General features: G+C 42.6%; 1 protein-coding gene across 1 annotated transcript in view; it reads right to left on the bottom strand.

Moving 5' to 3' along the window:
- LOC141146060 (meprin A subunit beta-like) overlaps positions 1-18,372 on the bottom strand; it is a 183,547-nt gene that overhangs the window by 51,417 nt on the left and 113,758 nt on the right. Inside the window, exon 7 of the mRNA XM_073632822.1 lies at positions 15,328-15,537. Coding sequence (XP_073488923.1) covers positions 15,328-15,537 — 210 coding nt within the window. The remainder of the gene's footprint in view (positions 1-15,327; positions 15,538-18,372) is intronic.

Here is an 18,372-nt window from a genome sequence, read left to right as displayed (position 1 = left end):
ATGTGGAATAGACTCCCACCAGAGGTGGTTCTGGCCAGCTCAGTAGATTGCTTTAAGAAAGGCCTGGATACTTTCCTAAATGTACATAATATAACTGGGTACTAAAATTTATAGGTAAAGTTGATCCAGGGAAAATCTGATTGCCTCTTGGGGGATCAGGAAGGAATTTTTTTCCCTGCTTCAACAAATTGGAGCATGCTCTGCTGGGGTTTTTTGCCCTTCTCTGGATCAACTGAGGGTATAAAATTGGGTATATTGGATTGTACGGATTGTATTGATATTTTTTATTTTATTTATTTATTGTTTTTAAGGTTGAACTGGATGGACTTGTGTCTTTTTTCAACCTGACTAACTATGTGATAACTATGTGATATAACTATGTGATATTGCAGCCATTTGCTAAAATCATTTTTTTCCTCATTAATGTACACACAGCACCCCATATTGACACAAAAACACAGAATTGTTGAAATTTTTGCAGATTTATTAAAAATGAAAAACTGAAATATCACATGGTCCTAAGTATTCAGACCCTTTGCTCAGTATTTAGTAGAAGCACCCTTTTGATCTAATACAGCCATGAGTCTTTTTGGGAAAGATACAACAAGTTTTTCACACCTGAATTTGGGGCCAGGACGGAGCACAGAGCCTTTCACTCCACTGAGATGTGATGCACAGCTCATCCATCCTGACAGGCAAACTTTGAGGCAAACTTTGGAGACTGTTATCAGATTGGTGCACTCACGCACCTTGCAAATGTGAGTACCCTAATGTAGGGAGCTTTTATCCTAATAAATATTTATAAACGATATCACACTATCCAGTTTTTCTTTTCCTTTATTCCTAACTGTGGAGTTGCTGCTGAAAACTGTGTATCTGCATTCCATCACTGAGCCGTGGTATGGCTCATAAGCGTGTTTAGACTCAGTCTCACAGCTGAGTCACACGCTCTGAGGTGGGGTCACTGGATGGCACTTGAGCATGGAATTCTGAGCACTAAGCACTAAGATTAATGCACGCACGTTGGATTTTTTATGAACTTTTATGGACTTTATGTGCATTTCTTTCATAAATTGGACTTTATTAATCACGTACCACATCTTGGATTTGATATTCACACTCATTGTGTGGCACTTGGCACTTTTTTGAATTTTGCACTTATCACTGTGATATATTTATATATATTTTTTACACGGTAAATTTCAGACTATATAAATGATTTTTTCATCCATTATATATACAGGTAGTAGTTCAGTAATCGCTACTCTCATTCTAATGGTATACATTTAGTATATTATTTACACATTGCACTTTAAAATCACTTGTTTTTTTATATATATCCTTTGTGCCTTGCTGTGGTTGGATAAGCTGCTTATGCAGTATTTTCAGTATACCTCATATGCATTAATAATCTCCAGATTGATATTTTCACCTTAGTGCAGCGTATCTTTTGTATACATTGGATTTGGGGATCCTCTGCCATTCCTCCTTGCAGATCCCCTCCAGTTCTGTCAGGTTGGATGGTAAACGTTGGTGGACAGCCATTTTTAGGTCTTTCCAGAGATGCTCAATTGGGTTTAAGTCAGGGCTCTGGCTGGGCCATTCAAGAACAGTCACGGAGTTGTTGTGAAGCCACTCCTTCGTTATTTTAGCTGTGTGCTTACGGTCATTGCCTTGTTGGGAGGTAAACCTTCGGCCCAGTCTGAGTTCCTGAGCACTCTGGATAAGGTTTTCGTCCAGGATATCCCTGTACTTGGCCGCATTCATCTTTCCCTCAATTGCAACCAGTCGTCCTGTCCCTGTAGCTGAAAAACACCCCCACAGCATGATGCTGCCACCACCATGCTTCACTGTTGGGACTGTATTGGACAGGTGATGAACAGTGCCTGTTTTCTCCACACATGCTGCTTAGAATTAAGGCCAAAAAGTTCTATCTTGGTCTCATCAGACCAGAGAATCTTATTTCTCACCATCTTGGAGTCCTTCAGGTGTTTTTTAGCAAACTCCATGCAGGCTTGCACTGAGGAAAGGCTTCCGTCGGGCCACTCTGCCATAAAGCCCCAACTGGTGGAGGGCTGCAGTGATGGTTGACTTTCTACAACTTTCTCCCATCTCCCGACTGCATCTCTGGAGCTCAGCCACAGTGATCTTTGGGTTTTTCTTTACCTCTCTCGCCAAAGCTCTTCTCCCCCGATAGCTCAGTTTGGCCGGACGGCCAGCTCTAGGAAGTGTTCTGGTTGTCCCAAACGTCTTCCATTTAAGAATTATGGCGGCTACTGTGCTCTTAGGAACCTTAAGTGCAGCAGAAATTTTTTGTAACCTTGGCCAGATATGTGCCTTGCCACATTCTGTCTCTGAGCTCTCCAGGCAGTTCCTTTGACCTCATAATTCTCATTTGCTCTGACATGCACTGTGAGCTGTAAGGTCATATATAGACAAGTGTGTAGCTTTCCTAATCAAGTCCAATCAGTATAATTAAACACAGCTGGACTCAAATGAAGGTGTAGAACCATCTGAAGGATGATCAGAAGAAATGGACAGCACCTGAGTTAAATATATGAGTGTCACAGCAAAGGGTCTGAATACTTAGGACCATGTGATATTTCAGTTTTTCTTTTTTTAAAACTCTGCAAAAATGTCAACAATTCTGTGTTTTTCTGTCAATATGGGGGGTTGTGTGTGCATTAATGAGGGAAAAAATGAACTTAAATGATTTTAGCAAATGGCTGCAATATAACAAAGAGTGAAAAATTGTATAGTGTCTACACAACCAGCCACAAGGAGTGATTGAACACACTGAGGGGAGTATAAATACTCAAAGACAGCCAATGGGTGACCACCAATGTCGCGCATAAGACACCAGCACCCGAGCAGGAACATCCGCCTGGCACTTGGCGCTAATACTCCTCATGGATGACGCCAATGGGAGTACTCAGCGCCGGTGCATTGACATCAGCGGAGCTGACGTCATGCAAAGGACGCTGGAGGCATGGCGTTGACGCACAGCGTAACAGCGGAACGAACCCCCACGTACAAGAAAGGTGCAGGGGGAAGGGGAAAGCATCTGGTGTGCATCGCAGCTCCCAAGACTGTGGATAGACCAACCACCCACATCACTGCCAGACAACCATAGCAAGACCATACGCAAAAAAGAGGTGGGACTCTATATAGTGGAGCTATTCTACGAAACGCATCGAGTAATTGGATGCTAATTACGGTTTTACACCGCATGAACATCTTACAAACTCATATTGTATTATACTGATAATATGATGTATGGCTTTACTTTTTACTCGTATGGATCAAAGGAGCCTGTTATTATCATGTATTACTACTTATTATGCTATGATGCTTATATATATTACATGTATCGAATAAATCAATTTGTTTTATACACAAATTATGCTTTGTTTACCTTGATATATAGCGGTTATACTATTATAAGCTACTTGTCAGGCATACTTGCTATCCATATTATTTTCTCTTTTTTTTAGCTAGTCTTGCAATTTAGGGATGGAGGTTATGAACTATCATTTCTTACCTCATATAAAGTCCCAAACATTTTTAATCCTTTTCAAGGCCACTGAATGATTGAAGTGATGGTGACACAAATCGGGTTGTCATAACTGTGACTGAAAATGAACCAAACTGTGGAATATGGGATAAAATGGAGACGAAATGATATTGACCCAATGAAGCTGTCACGAATCAGAGTGCTGCTAAAGTGACTGGATTTGGATCGGAGTGTGGGGTATATGAAAGGTAATGACCAAAATGATTGCCATGACAGAGGCACGAATCCGTGTGCCGAAATTGCGGCTGATAGCGAACCAGACTGTGGCGCATGGAAATGAAATGAGATGGAATTACTAAAGCTGACATGAATCAGTGTGTCTGTTGTGTTACACTGTGTGATTTATAATGCTCTGTGTCTTTAAGATTTGTTCCCTCTGTCTATCTAAACTCTTTCTCTCACCGTAGTTCTGTATATTCTCCTCCCCTTCCTCTCTCTGATTCATTATGCACAATATACCTCATTGCTGTAACATCTTTACATGTGGCTTACAACTTCAACGTTTTTCTACCTATGGATACCCATCATTAAACGGAACATTCGAGAGGATTCATCGTCTGTCTTTCCATACAGTGAGTTATCCATTGAGTTAAGCTGTCTGAATTGATGCAAGGGATAAATAGATCACCAGGTCATGTAAGCTCCATGTGAAGCTGAAGATAAAGTTATTGCCTTGTAGTTGAGTCAGAACAGTAGAAAAACGGAGTTCCACAGCCTAATTGCAAGATTTCTGCATACAGTACTGTTACAGACAAGATTTACTGCCCTCATTGCAAGAAAGAATGAGTCAGCAGCACATGGAATCTTCATAACCTGAGACCAGGCTGCAGGGTGTCATATTACAGCACACAGATCCTGCCTGCTTATCACTGAGACATTGTCTGCCTGTGTCATGAGTCACCACAGCTCTCAATATGAATACACAGCCACTCCAGCACAAGACATTGAGCCAACTGACTTACCCAAACGCTCAGTCAAACCCACCTGGAAAGTGATGGAGAATTATGAAGCCTTAAGAACTGAATTGTTTAATAGCTTGAAGCTATTTTGGGAAAAGATTACTTCTGAATCAAATACAGTGTCTGTTGAACGTGAATTACTGACACTAGAGGGTGCCATTAAACAACTCTCTATCTCTTATGAGCTCTATCAGCTTACCAGTGACAAGTTCATTAATGTCTTACAAAATATGAACATAGAACTTTCATTCGAGGAATTAAAGAATTTCAAGGCTCTTAATCTGGAAAGAGACAGTTTTATCCAGCAAACCAAATTAAAGGCAGAAGCAAAGATAGAGCTGCTACAGGACACTGCATCTCACAGATCTGTTTCCACCAGACATTCTAAAAGGTCTTCTAGAAGTCATAGTTCAAGATATTCAACACTCAGTGAGCGACTTATTAATGCCCGTGCCGAAGTGGAAGCCAGCAAGGTGCAGGTCGCATACGCAGAAAAGACAGCACGTCAAAGAGCAACAATAGAAATCTTGAATGAACAGTGTAAACATGATGCAGCTTTGGCAAAGCTAAGGGACCTAGAGCAAGCTATCAGTGTGGACGAAAGGTGCAAGTGAGAAAGACAGCATCAACCTAAACATAGCCGATATGGAAGATCCCCTCAAATGCACTAAAGACTATGTCCTAAGCCACTGCAGTGTACACTCCATTGTCTCCAATGCTCCTGACAACATAGAAACTCCTTCACAGCTTCAAGTTAAAGAGGTTCCAGCAACTTCCTGCTCGCAAAATCACTCCAATGCTTTTCCTGCCTGCCTACCTAACCTTCCTTCTTATGTCACAGAGCATCAGGTGCAAGCAAGTCATCAATTTCCAGTCATCGGTACAGCATTGAATCAACGTACCATTGGAACAACTGACTTCAAGCAAGCAATTCATCTGAACGCATCTGCTGCACCATATTTCCCAGTGTCCTTTAACAATAATGTCAAAGATAGTGCAATCAGCACCATTCAGCCAACAACATCTCACATAAAGGCAGAGACAACTGAGACAGCAGAGTTTGTGAGGTACATACTTCGCAGAGAGCTCACAAAGACTGGTCTTACAAGTTTCGATGACCAACCTGAGAACTACAGAAGTTGGAAATGTGCTTTCAGAACTGCAATCAGCGATCTTGGCATTACAGCGGCTCAAGAATTGGATCTGCTGATTAGATGGCTTGGTCCTCTATCTGCTGCACGTGTTAAGCCATTAAGATCAGTTTTCATGGACAATCCTACAGCAGGCCTCACAGCTGCATGGGAGCGACTAGAGCAAAGTTATGACAGTCCAGAAGCTATAGAAAATGCCTTGTTCATGCGCCTGGAAACTTTCCCAAAGATATCTGGTAAGGACAACAAGGAGTTCCAGAGACTGAGTGACCTTCTCCTTGAGCTTCAGCTAGCCAAGGCAGACCCAAAACTACCCGGACTCAGTTACCTTGACACTGCAAGAGGGGTAAACCCAATCGTCTCCAAGCTCCCGTATGGTTTACAAGAGAAATCGTCTGCACTAGGATCATCATACAAAAAAGAGAACAAGGTTTCCTTCCCTCCATTCTCTTTCTTCTGCAACTTCATCAGGAAAATCGCAGAGACCAAGAATGATCCAAGTTTTTCCTACGGTGAGTACAGTTTCTTCTCACCATTTCCTAAGAGTACCAGTCTTCAGGGCAACTATAGAAGCCGTAGAGGCCCAGTATCCGTGAAAAAGACTGACATCCTTCCCACTCCTACCACAGTTGTTGCCATGGACAGACAGAGTAGGAAGATTGAAAACCCTAACAGAGAGTGTCCCATTCACAAGAAGCCACACCCCCTCAAAAAATGTATCGGCTTTAGGAAAAAGCCTCTTGAAGAGCGTAAGGAGCTTTTAAAGATATTTAGGGTATGTTTTAGGTGCTGTGCTTCTACCGAACATTTAGCAAAGAACTGTAATGTGTCCATCAAGTGCTTAGAGTGTGGCTCCGAAGAGCATGTACAAGCCCTCCATCCGCTTGAGCCCAGCTCTGCACAACCTGCTAACGCTCCTCCCAGATTAACGCATGGTGGGGAGAATACAGACCAAGTGCCTAATTCTACCATAATTTCTTCATCCTGCACTGAAGTTTGTGGAGAAGACTGCTGTGATAAGTCCTGTGCTAAAATATGCTTGGTGAACATATACCACAAGGACCAACCAGAAAAGACTCTAAAGGCCTATGCTATCCTAGACGATCAGAGCAATAGATCGCTTGCAAAATCAGAACTGTTTAATCTATTTGAAATAAAAGGCGAAGCTCATCCTTACACCTTGGGTACCTGTAGTAGAACTACAGAGGTTTCTGGAAGAAGGGCTCATGGACTCATGGTATCTTCTCTCAAAGGTAACTTGCAATTACCCCTACCTACACTTGTCGAGTGCAATCAGATACCCGCTAACAGGGAAGAAATCCCTACTCCAGCTGCTGCTTTCTATCACCCTCACCTGAAGGTAATAGCAAATGAGATACCGCCGCTTGACAAAGATGCTCAGATCCTTCTTCTGTTAGGAAGAGACATTCTAAGAGTTTACAAGGTACACAGACAAGTCAGTGGACCCCCAGATGCCCCATTTGCTCAGCGCATGGATCTAGGGTGGGTCATCATAGGCAACGTCTGTATAGGCAAAATGAAGAGACCTACCAACATTTCGTCATTCAAGACAAATGTTCTGCCAAATAGCCGAAACACTTACTTTGAGCCATGCCCACATCACTACTGGGTGAAAGAGAAGATAGCCAGCCACGGATGGCAACATGGTATCTCAGGTAACACAAGCCCTTTCTCCTGCCATGATGATGACTTCGGCTCTACAGTGTTTAATACAACCAGTGAAGATGAAATACTGGCTCCTTCAATGGAAGACAAAGAATTCATCAAGGTAATGGACAATGAGTTCTTTCAAGACGACTCCAATAACTGGGTAGCACCCCTACCTTTTCGTCTCCCAAGAGAGAGCCTGCCCAACAACTTGCAACAGGCCATCAGTAGATTCTCCTCCTTAAAACGAAACTTAAGCAGGAAACCAGAGATGCAAAGACACTTTGTGGACTTTATGCAAAATATATTTGACAGAGATCATGCAGAGCCTGCACCCCCACTAAAGGAGGGAGAAGAATGCTGGTACCTTCCATCCTTTGGCGTGTATCACCCACGTAAACCAGACCAAATCAGAGTTGTCTTTGATTCCAGTGCTCAGCATGAAGGTGTTTCTCTTAACAACATGCTCCTTACAGGGCCTAACTTGAACAACAGTCTAATAGGAGTCTTGATTCGCTTCAGACAAGAACCTGTAGCAGTAATGGCAGACATTCAACAGATGTTTCACTGCTTCATTTCAGAGAAGACAACAGAAACTACCTCAGGTTTCTATGGCACAAAGACAATGACATCCACAAGGAAGTTATAGACTATCAAATTAAGGTACATGTCTTCGGCAACAGTCCTTCTCCTGCAGTGGCAACTTATGGGCTAAGGAGAACAGCTCAGACTGGAGAAGAAGAATATGGATCTGATGCTCGTCAGTTTGTTGAAAGAAACTTCTACGTTGACGATGCACTCAAGTCTTTTCCAACCGCTAAAGAAGCGATTGATCTCCTCACCAGAACAAAGGAGATGCTGGCTACAGCAAACCTTAGACTGCACAAGATTATATCCAACAGCCAGGAACTTATGAATGCCTTTCACTCTGAGGACTATGCCACCAGTCTAAAAAACCTTGATTTGGGTACAGATGTGCCTCCTGTACAGCGAAGTCTAGGTTTGTTGTGGAACATCAAACAAGACACATTCACCTTCCAAGTGTCAACTTGTGACAAACCCTTCCCTAAGAGAGGAGTCCTGTCGGTGGTGAATAGCATCTATGACCCACTCGGTTTCCTTGCTCCAGTTACCATTCAAGGTAAGATTCTGCTAAGACAGTTATCTACTGAGAACATAGACTGGGATACTCCCTTATCTAGTGAGAATCAACACAAGTGGGAAAGGTGGAGACATTCTTTGAAGTCACTAGAAAAACTTCAGATTTCCCGTTACTATGTTCCAGGTTCTATTTCAACTGTTTACCGGAGGGAAATTCATATTTTCTCCGATGCATCAGTTGAAGCTATTGCTACTGTAGCCTATTTGAAGACCTCTGAAATGAATGGGGAATCACACTGTAGTTTTGTTCTAGGCAAGGCAAAACTCACTCCCAAGCCTGCACATACCATACCAAGACTTGAACTTTGTGCAGCCGTGTTAGCAGTAGAAATTGCCAAAGTCATACAAAGTGAAATGGACACTAGAATTGATTCTTTCACCTTCTATACAGACAGTAAGGAAGTACTTGGTTACATATACAACCAAACAAAACAGTTTCATGTGTACGTCAGCAACAGGGTTGAACGTATTAAGAGATTCTCCCTACCAAGTCAATGGCATTACGTTCCCACTGAACTCAATCCAGCTGACTGTGGGACCAGAGCCGTGTCATCTGATGTTCTTCAGGACAGCTTATGGCTGTCACCTCCAAGGTTTTTGTGTGAGGACTCCTGCTCACCCCCTACTCACAACACCTATGGGTTAGTAAGTCCTGAAGATGATAAGGAAATAAGAACTGTGAACATCTCACTCCACATTTCTGTAATTACAAAACAGAAGCTGCGGTCACACCGCTTTGAGCGTTTTTCCTCCTGGTCATCTGCCTAATTCATATTGCTCGCAGCTTTAGGAAGAACCCTGAGGCAGAGTGTCGTGGTTGGCACAGCTGTTCTGGACACTTTACAGCAGCATATATTTGACACGCAGAAAAGGTAATTATCCGTTGTGTGCAACAAGAGGTTATCAGGAGGAATTCGAGAGAATCAGAAATGGAACTGAATTGTCTAAAAACAGTTCTCTCTTCAATCTAAACCCTGTCAGTGATGGCAATCAGCTGCTGAGAGTTGGTGGGCGTATAACGAAATCCGACTTATGCAGCAAAGAACAGAATCCAATAATCATACCAGGTCAACATCATGTTACTACCCTTCTGGTTCGTCATCACCATGAACTGGTACATCATCAAGGACGTCAGTTTACAGAAGGTGCCATCAGGTCAGCTGGCTTATGGATTATTTGTATGAAAAGGTGCGTCTCCTCCTTGCTTTTCAGGTGCGTCAAGTGCCACAAGTTAAGAGGAAAACATCAACAGCAACAAATGTCAAGTCTTCCAACCGATCGCCTAAGTACAGATCCACCCTTCACCTATGTTGGAGTAGATTTTTTCGGTCAATGGTCCATCATCACTCAGAGAACTCGTGGTGGAGCTGCCAATAGCAAAAGGTGGGCTGTATTGTTTACCTGTCTCAGCATCCGAGCAATACACATAGAAGTAATCAAGTCTATGGATTCTTCTTCCTTCATCTGCGCTCTAAGAAGATTCTTTTCTGTCAGAGGACCAGTTAAGCAGCTGAGATCTGACTGTGGTACCAACTTTGTTGGAGCATGTAAAGAGCTACAATTGGACAATTTCCTGGCCAATAATGGATGTACTTGGTTGTTTAATCCTCCACATTCTTCACATATGGGAGGGTCTTGGGAACGAATGATTGGAATAGCACGAAGAATTCTCGATTCCATGTTGCAGACTCACAAGTCTTTACCACTCACCCATGATACTTTGTCTACCTTTCTCACTGAAGTGTGTGCTATAGTGAACACATGACCTTTAGTGCCGGTATCTTCAGATCCCGATGCTCCAGTGATCCTTACTCCAGCTTCGCTCCTTACTCAAAAGATTGGGGCTGCTGTAATATCTTCAAGTGAGATTGAACCCAAGGATATCTACAGGTGTCAATGGAAGCAGGTGCAGCATCTCGCCAATGTGTTTTGGCATCGCTGGAGGAAGGAGTATCTTCATCATCTTCAAGGTCGTAACAAATGGCAAACATCTAAGCCTAATCTTAAGGTTGGAGATCTCATCCTTCTAAAAGACAAGGAAGTTTGTCATAATGAGTGGCCCATGGGTCTTATTACTAAAGTTATGCCTAGTGACGATAACAAGGTCTGGAAGGTAGAAGTCAAGGTAACCAAAGGAGGATCGACGCGAACCTTTACTCGGCCAATTACAGAGTTAGTACTCCTTTTGCCAGGTGAGTGACTTATACAAGGACTAGCCATGCTGTTGGCACGGCGGGGAGTACATTGCTGCTATCTACAGGTTCTACCTTGAACTTTGGAATTCTTTGAAGACGTCATACGTCGGACTACATGTTCTTCTATCCTGTTGGACTTATGTTTATACTTGCTTGTTGCATGTTTTTCATTACAGGTTCCAGGACATTTAACAGTATTGGACTTATTGAATATATATATAATTGTTTATAGTTATGAAATCTAAAGATTTCAGACGGGGAGTGTTGTGTTACACTACGTGATTTATAATGCTCTGTGCCTTTAAGATTTGTTCCCTCTGTCTATCTGAACTCTTTCTCTCACCGTAGTTCTGTATATTCTCCTCCCCTTCCTCTCTCTGATTCATTATGCACAGTATACCTCATTGCTGTAACATCTTTACATGTGGCTTACAACTTCAACGTTTTTCTACCTATGGATACCCATCATTAAACAGAACATTCGAGAGGATTCATCGTCTGTCTTTCCATACAGTTAGTTATCCATTGAGTTAAGCTGTCTGAATTGATGCAAGGGATAAATAGATCACCAGGTCATGTAAGCTCTATGTGAAGCTGAAGATAAAGTTATTGCCTTGTAGTTGAGTCAGAACAGTGTCACTACTGAGACTGGATTCAAATCGGAGTGTAAGGTATATGAAGTGAGTGAAATGATTTGCCATGACAGAGGCACGAATCGATGTGTTGTGATATCGACTGACAGCGCACCTGTCTGTGGAACATGGAATGATAATAAGGTGTAACAACTAAAATAAGTTGGCACGAATTGGTGCGTTGCTGACGTGACTGGATTTGAATCGGAATGTAGGGTATATGGAATGAATAAAATGATTGCCATGACAGAGGTGCGAGTCGGTGTGCTGCGATTGCTACTGACAATGAACCAGACTGTGGAGCATGGAACAAAATGAGATAAAAAATGGCTAACACTGGCCGACATGATTTAGTGCATCGCGGATGCGACTGAATTCGAACCGGAGTGAAGGGTATGCGAAATGTACCAAAATGTTTTTCCATGACAGAGGCACGAATCGATGTGCCGCAATTGCAGTGCACCGGACCGCGGAGCATGGAGCACCGGACCGTGGAGCATGGAATTGTATGAGACGGAATGACTAGAACGAGCCGACATGAATCGATGCATTGCAGGTGCGACTGGATTCAAATCGGAGTGAAGGGTATGCAGAATGTAACGAATAACTGTTTTGCCACGACGAGGCACGAATCGGTGTGCCGCAATTGCGAATGACAACAAACTGGACTGTGAAGCATGGAATGGAATGAAATGGCTAAACCGAGCCGACGTGAATCGGTGCATCACTGATGCGACTTGATTCAAACCGAGGTGAAAGATATGCGAAATAACAATGGATGCCATGACAGAAACACGAATCGGTGTGCCATGATTTGCGACCGACAACGAACCAGACTGTGGAGCATGGAATTGCAAGAGACGGAAGGACTAGAATGAACCATCGTGAATTGGTGCGTCACAGATGCAACTGGATTCGAATCGGAGTGAAAGGTATTTGAAATGTAACGAATAAAATGTTTTGCCATGACAGAGGCATGAATTGGTGTGCCGCAATTGGGACTGACAACGAACCGGACTGTGGAGCATGGACCGGAATGAGATGACTAAATCGAGCTGACATGAATTGGTGCATCGCTGATGCAACTTGATTCGAACTGAGGTGAAAGGTATGTGAAATAAGAATGGATGCCATGACATAGCTACGAATTGGTGTGCCGCGATTGCGACTGACAGCCAACCGGCATGAGATAACATGATAAACTAGCCGGGATGAACCGGTGAGTCGCTCATGCGAATGGATTTGGAGCGGAATGTAGGGTAGCATGGGAACTAGAATAACCGAAGTGATAGACAGTGGGGTTTTTTTGTGAAAATGGGCCGACTGTGGTGTGTAACAACAAAGTACGAGAATGTACGAATGAAACCGATGAAAAAACGGCTCAGTGTTTGTGCTCACAAACTGACCCACGAGTTTGTGGTTTTGCATGAGGCTGAATAAGGCTGCATACGGAGACTTGACAAATGACTCGTGAGTTCTGTAGCAGGGTTTCGGTGATACGGGGTACCTGGCAAACAACAATTCGTGAAATGAAATACGAAAAACCACGAACGGAGAACCGAAAGCCTCTGGAAGTTCGGACACGCAACTCACGAACACCGAATGAGTTTGACGAGTCGGCCTAGTGATGTAACAAATCGCGCACAGGAATCGACAAAGACCACAGATGACTGGGCTGCTTAAATACCCCCGGACTCCTCCCATAAATTCAAGCCACCATACTGGACTTCTTATATATTACAAAGATTACAAACCACTACATACTTATGTATTTACTCTGATGTTTGTAACTCTTTTTGTAAATCCCTTCATTAGTTTCCTATTAAGTTAATATTAATGTTATCAGTCTTTTCATTTTTTTGTTTATTTACATGGAATTTGTTTCCATAATTATGATGAGATGACTGTCACCTAATTGGACAACAATGTCACGTCTATGGGCACCTGTGGAAGTCACTGGCTGCAAACTATCTGATACATCTGATACATTACATAAGTGCTTACTCATAGGTATGCTATAAGTATAGTATAAGTGTGAAACGCGTCAACTGTTATACTGTACCACTCTGCCGTGGTGTCTTGTGTACTTCATGATCCTGTTCCACGATTAAAGGCATTTGAAATTTCTTCCGGTGTGCGGCTGTCCAGACTTCTCCGTTCATTTTTACCCAAGTGAATATTTGTTATGAATTATAACTTCAGAGGACAGGCTTGAAAATGGGTTACAATTGTATGGTCCAATAGTACATATTTTTACAACTAACTTTATTAGGTTTTCATATTTTAATGTACAGTATCTCACAAAAGTGAGTGCCCCTCACATTTTTGTAAATATTTTAATTTATCTTTCGTGTGACAACACTGAAGAAATGACACTTTGCTACAATGTAATGTAGTGAGTGTACAGCTTGTATAACAGTGTAAATTTGCTGTCCCCTCAAAATAACTCAACACACAGCCATTAATGTCTAAACCGCTGGCAACAAAAGTGAGTACACCCCTAAGTGAAAAAGTCCAAATTGGGCCCAAAAGTGTCATCATTTTGTGTGGCCATCATTATTTTCCAGCACTGCCCTAATCCTCTTAGACATGGAGTTCACCAGAGCTTCACAGGTTGCCACTGAAGTCCTCTTCCACTCCTCCATGACAAATTCACGGAGCTTTTGGATGTTAGAGACCTTGCGCTCCTCCACCTTCCTTTGAGGATGCCCCACAGATGCTCAATAGGGTTTAGGTCTGGAAACCTGCTTGGACAATCCATTACCTTTACCCTCAGCTTCTTTAGCAAGGCAGTGGTTGTCTTGGAGGTGTGTTTGGGGTCGTTATCATGTTGGAATCCTGCCCTGCGGCCCTGTCTCTGAAGGGAGGGGATCATGCTCTGCTTCAGTATGTCACAGTAAATGTTGGCATTCATGGTTCCCTCAATGAACTGTAGCTCCCCAGTTCCGGCAGCACTCATGCTACCCCAGACCATGACACTCCCACTGCCATGCTTGACTGTAGGCAAGATACACGTGTCTTTGTACTCCTCACCTGGTTGCTGCCACACACGCTCGACACCATCTGAACCAAATACATTTATCTTGGTCTCATCACACCACAGGACATGGTTCCAGTAATCCATGTCCTTAGTCTGCTTGTCTTCAGCAAACTGTTTGCAGGCTTTCTTGTACATTATCTTCCTTCTGGGACGACAGCCATGCAGACCAATTTGATGCAGTGTGCGGCATATGGTCTGAGTACTGACAGGCTGACCCAACCCCCCAAGCCCTGCAGCAATGCTGGCAGCACTCATACGTCTATTTCCCAAAGACAACCTCTGGATATGACGCTGAGCACGTGCACTCAACTTCTTTGATAGACCATGGCGAGGCCTGTTCTGAGTGGAACCTGTCCTGTTAAACCACTGTATGGTCTTGGTCACTGCGCTGCAGCTCAGTTTCAGGATCTTGGCAATCTTCTTATAGCCTAGGCCATTTTTATGTAGAGCAGCAATTCTTTTTTTTTCAGATCCTCAGAGAGTTCTTTGCCATGAGGTGCCATGTTGAACTTCCAGTGACCAGTATGAGAGAGTGAGAGCGATAACACCAAAAATAACACACCTGCTCCCCATTTACACCTGAGACCTTGTAACACTAACGAGTCACATGACACCAGGGAGGGAAAATGGCTAATTGGGCCCAATTTGGACATTTTCACTTAGGGGTGTACTCATCTTTGTTGCCAGAAGTTTAGACATTAATGGCCGTGTGTTGAGTTATTTTGAGGGGACAGCAAATTTACACTGTTATACAAGCTGTACACTCACTACTTTACATTGTAGCAAAGTGTCATTTCTTCAGTGTTGTCACATGAAAAGATATAACATATTTACAAAAATGCGAGGGATGTACTCACTTTTGTGAGATACTGTATTGTTTGGCTGTGCATGTGTTCTGCATTAAACAGTTTTTGGTGCAGTCCCTTGTAATACCATAGATTTCTTACCATATATAGAGTCTACAAGTGTATATATGCCCCTGGGGAAGGCTGGTGTATACTCCTTGATGTAGATGTTGAGCAGGTCATTTTTACTAGCACTGCTATAGTAGAAGAATTCCAGACATTGATATTTTCTGACCGGATAGAATAGTCTGCTTTCAAGTATACTTTGATAACTAGCATTATCAGTGCGAGTGCTAAGGTGCATAAAATAGCCTAAAAATAATATGAATTAAAAATGAATAAACTTTAGCAATTTAACAATGTAACAATATAAGTAATATAAGACAAGTGAACCCCCTGAGATGGAGGAATGTCTATCCAACTACATATAAATCTCCAGCAACTTTGATATAGCCAATATTGTACAAAATATCATTAATTCTTATCAACACAGAAAATGAAAACCTTTAAGAATCAAAAAAAGTAATACAAGTAACAACTCTGTACCCAGCTATCTTTTTACTAGTGCAGGTGAGGAAGTTAAAGAGGAATGGCAGCGCCAGGCAAACCTGCTAAATATTAAAAAATACACCTTTAGGTTTTTAAAAGAGACTTTATGTAATTTAGCAAGTTTATTATTATTCTCCATTATTTCCAGTTTAACATTTGGCCGTTTTATTACTCACTCTTCTTTGCACGTGGCCATCTTCACTGTGGGCCGCGGCCTCTCTAATCCTGCATGGTATGTAAAATCTTGCGTATGCACGCTAGGTCCACATCTTGGCCATGCTTGCGCACAAAGCACAATGCTTTCGGTACTTCATGCACACATTCCTATAGCAGTGTTAGCGAACTTCCGCATCCACTTGTGCTGCTATAGCAACATATAAACAAAGGGCCTTTAAGAATGTAAGTGCTGTAAGTGCTGTCTTTAGTGCTGTAAGTGCTGTCTTTAGTGTGCAGGCATGGGCGCGATTTGGACATAGCATGTATGCATGATGTTTACTTTGAATGCAGGGTGGAATAGAGAGGCCATGGCTTCACTTGCCCTCAGTGAAGATGGCCACATGCAGAAAAATTAATGGCACTACGTGTCTTTGCCCGTCCCCACCCATTCCCACCCTCATCCGGCCCTCCTTCACCCTCCTATGCCCTCCTCCTCTCACGAGCAAAAAAACCCTTGACAATAATAGTGACAATAATAGCCCAGGAGCCAAGGGGACAAAAGCTACCTACGTCATTCGCCTAGACAAATGGCGTACATGAAGACCGAAACTACGAGAGAAAAGGTATTTAGAGGCAGCATAACACAATTTTTTAATCCAATGATGTTAAAGTGAGGGGGAGACAGGTCCTATAGAAGAAAGTTTATAAACTGACTGAAGGTCCACTTTAATCCAGCAATAGAGGGAAAATTATCCAGTGAGGTCATTTGCCCTGTGACAACTGTCTAAGATGACATCATATTCACTTGGAGAGATTTCCTTGTAACACCACATATGCATATAAAGACAAGAAACGTAAGTGGTTCTAAAGGCATAACCTTTTTTACCTTAATGCATTCTCTGTTTTAAGGTAAAAAAAACAAAACAACCTTCCAGTATCAGCTACCCGCAAATACTTACCTGGCCCCTTTTTTGATCCAACTCTGTGCCAAAGAGCATTGCTGTCCTATCTCGATTTCCTCACAGGCACAGAGGCAGCAGTGGGAGCCCCTGCTGCTGTCATTCAAATCCTATGAGGAGGGAGTGGGGGGCAGGGCCAAGCTGCACTGTGTGTGTCTATGGACATACATAGACTGGCTCGAGAGCGAGCACACACTTCTGCTCCATAGTAAGCGGTTTGCTCCCATAGTAAGCTTGGGTAGACATAGAGGAGGAGGAGACAAGAGCACCGGTGGGAGACCCAAGAAGAGGAGGTTCAGGGCCGCTCCATGCAATATCATTGCACAAAGCAGGTAAGTATAACATCTTTATTGTTTTAACAAAATAAAAGCTAAGTCTTTATAATCACTTTAAAGTGATACTAAACACACACTGTTTAGTTTACATTATCCCTTCTATTTATGTATGTGGATGATAGCACTGTAATTATTTTAATTAAAAAAAAAACAAAAAAACATATAAGTACCTTTTTCTGAATCAATATACAGCTGTCAAATGACCCAGATCAAAAAAACAAGGGAAACATAAACAGGAGGAGCTTCTAGTCCTTTGCTGCTGGTCACATGTTAAAAAAAAAAACCCAAAAAACCCAGCATTTGTAATACAGAGTAAAAATAAATATGTAATATCAAACTGTTTTAAGTTGACGTACAAATATATATTTGGAATCAAATATTTATTATTGTGTGGCAATAACATGGTGTGGGTGGATTTCTGCCAATCACAGGCTGTGTCAGGCCCCTTCAGCCTGTGTCTTATAATAGGAGGGAGCTGAAGCCACCATTAATCTACATGTAATATCCTACCCCCCATTGTGTTTAGCTGGATAGTGGGCATGAAGGAGGAGGGAGGGAGTGGACTGTCATTTACCACACCCACATGTGTGACTCTATAGTCACATGGGCTGCTCAGATGTGATAAGGAGGAAACACTCAACATAGAAACTCACTGAAAACTGAGCATGTGCAGAGATACCATCACAGCTGCAAAAATAGGATTTTTTTAACAGCTTACCTGTAAAATCCTTTTCTTGGAGTACATCACAGGACACAGCCATAGTAGTTACTATGTGGGTTATAGGCCACCTTCAGGTGATGGACACTGGCACACCCTAAGACAGGAGGTTCACTTCCTATATAACCCCTCCCACTACTGGGAGTACCTCAGTTTTTGTAGCAAAGCAATATACGTGTATTAGAAGAGGGCAGGGACCTCTGTGTCCCGTGAGGTACTCCAAGAAAAGGATTTTACAGGTAAGCTGTTATAAAAATCCTATTTTCTTTATCGTACATCACGGGACACAGAGCCATAGTAGTTACTATGTGGGATGTCCCAGAGCAATGCCAACTGAGGAGAGGGAGACACAACAATAGTAGGGCACCATGAGACTAGAGGACTTATACTGCTGCTTGCAGCACACCACGCCCAAAGGCAATATCCTCAC

Source organism: Aquarana catesbeiana, linkage group LG05, assembly GCF_042186555.1.
Source record: "Aquarana catesbeiana isolate 2022-GZ linkage group LG05, ASM4218655v1, whole genome shotgun sequence".
Lineage (NCBI taxonomy): Eukaryota > Metazoa > Chordata > Amphibia > Anura > Ranidae > Aquarana > Aquarana catesbeiana.
The sequence above is the reverse complement of the archived record's forward strand: the minus strand, read 5'-3'. Positions and strand labels throughout refer to the sequence as shown.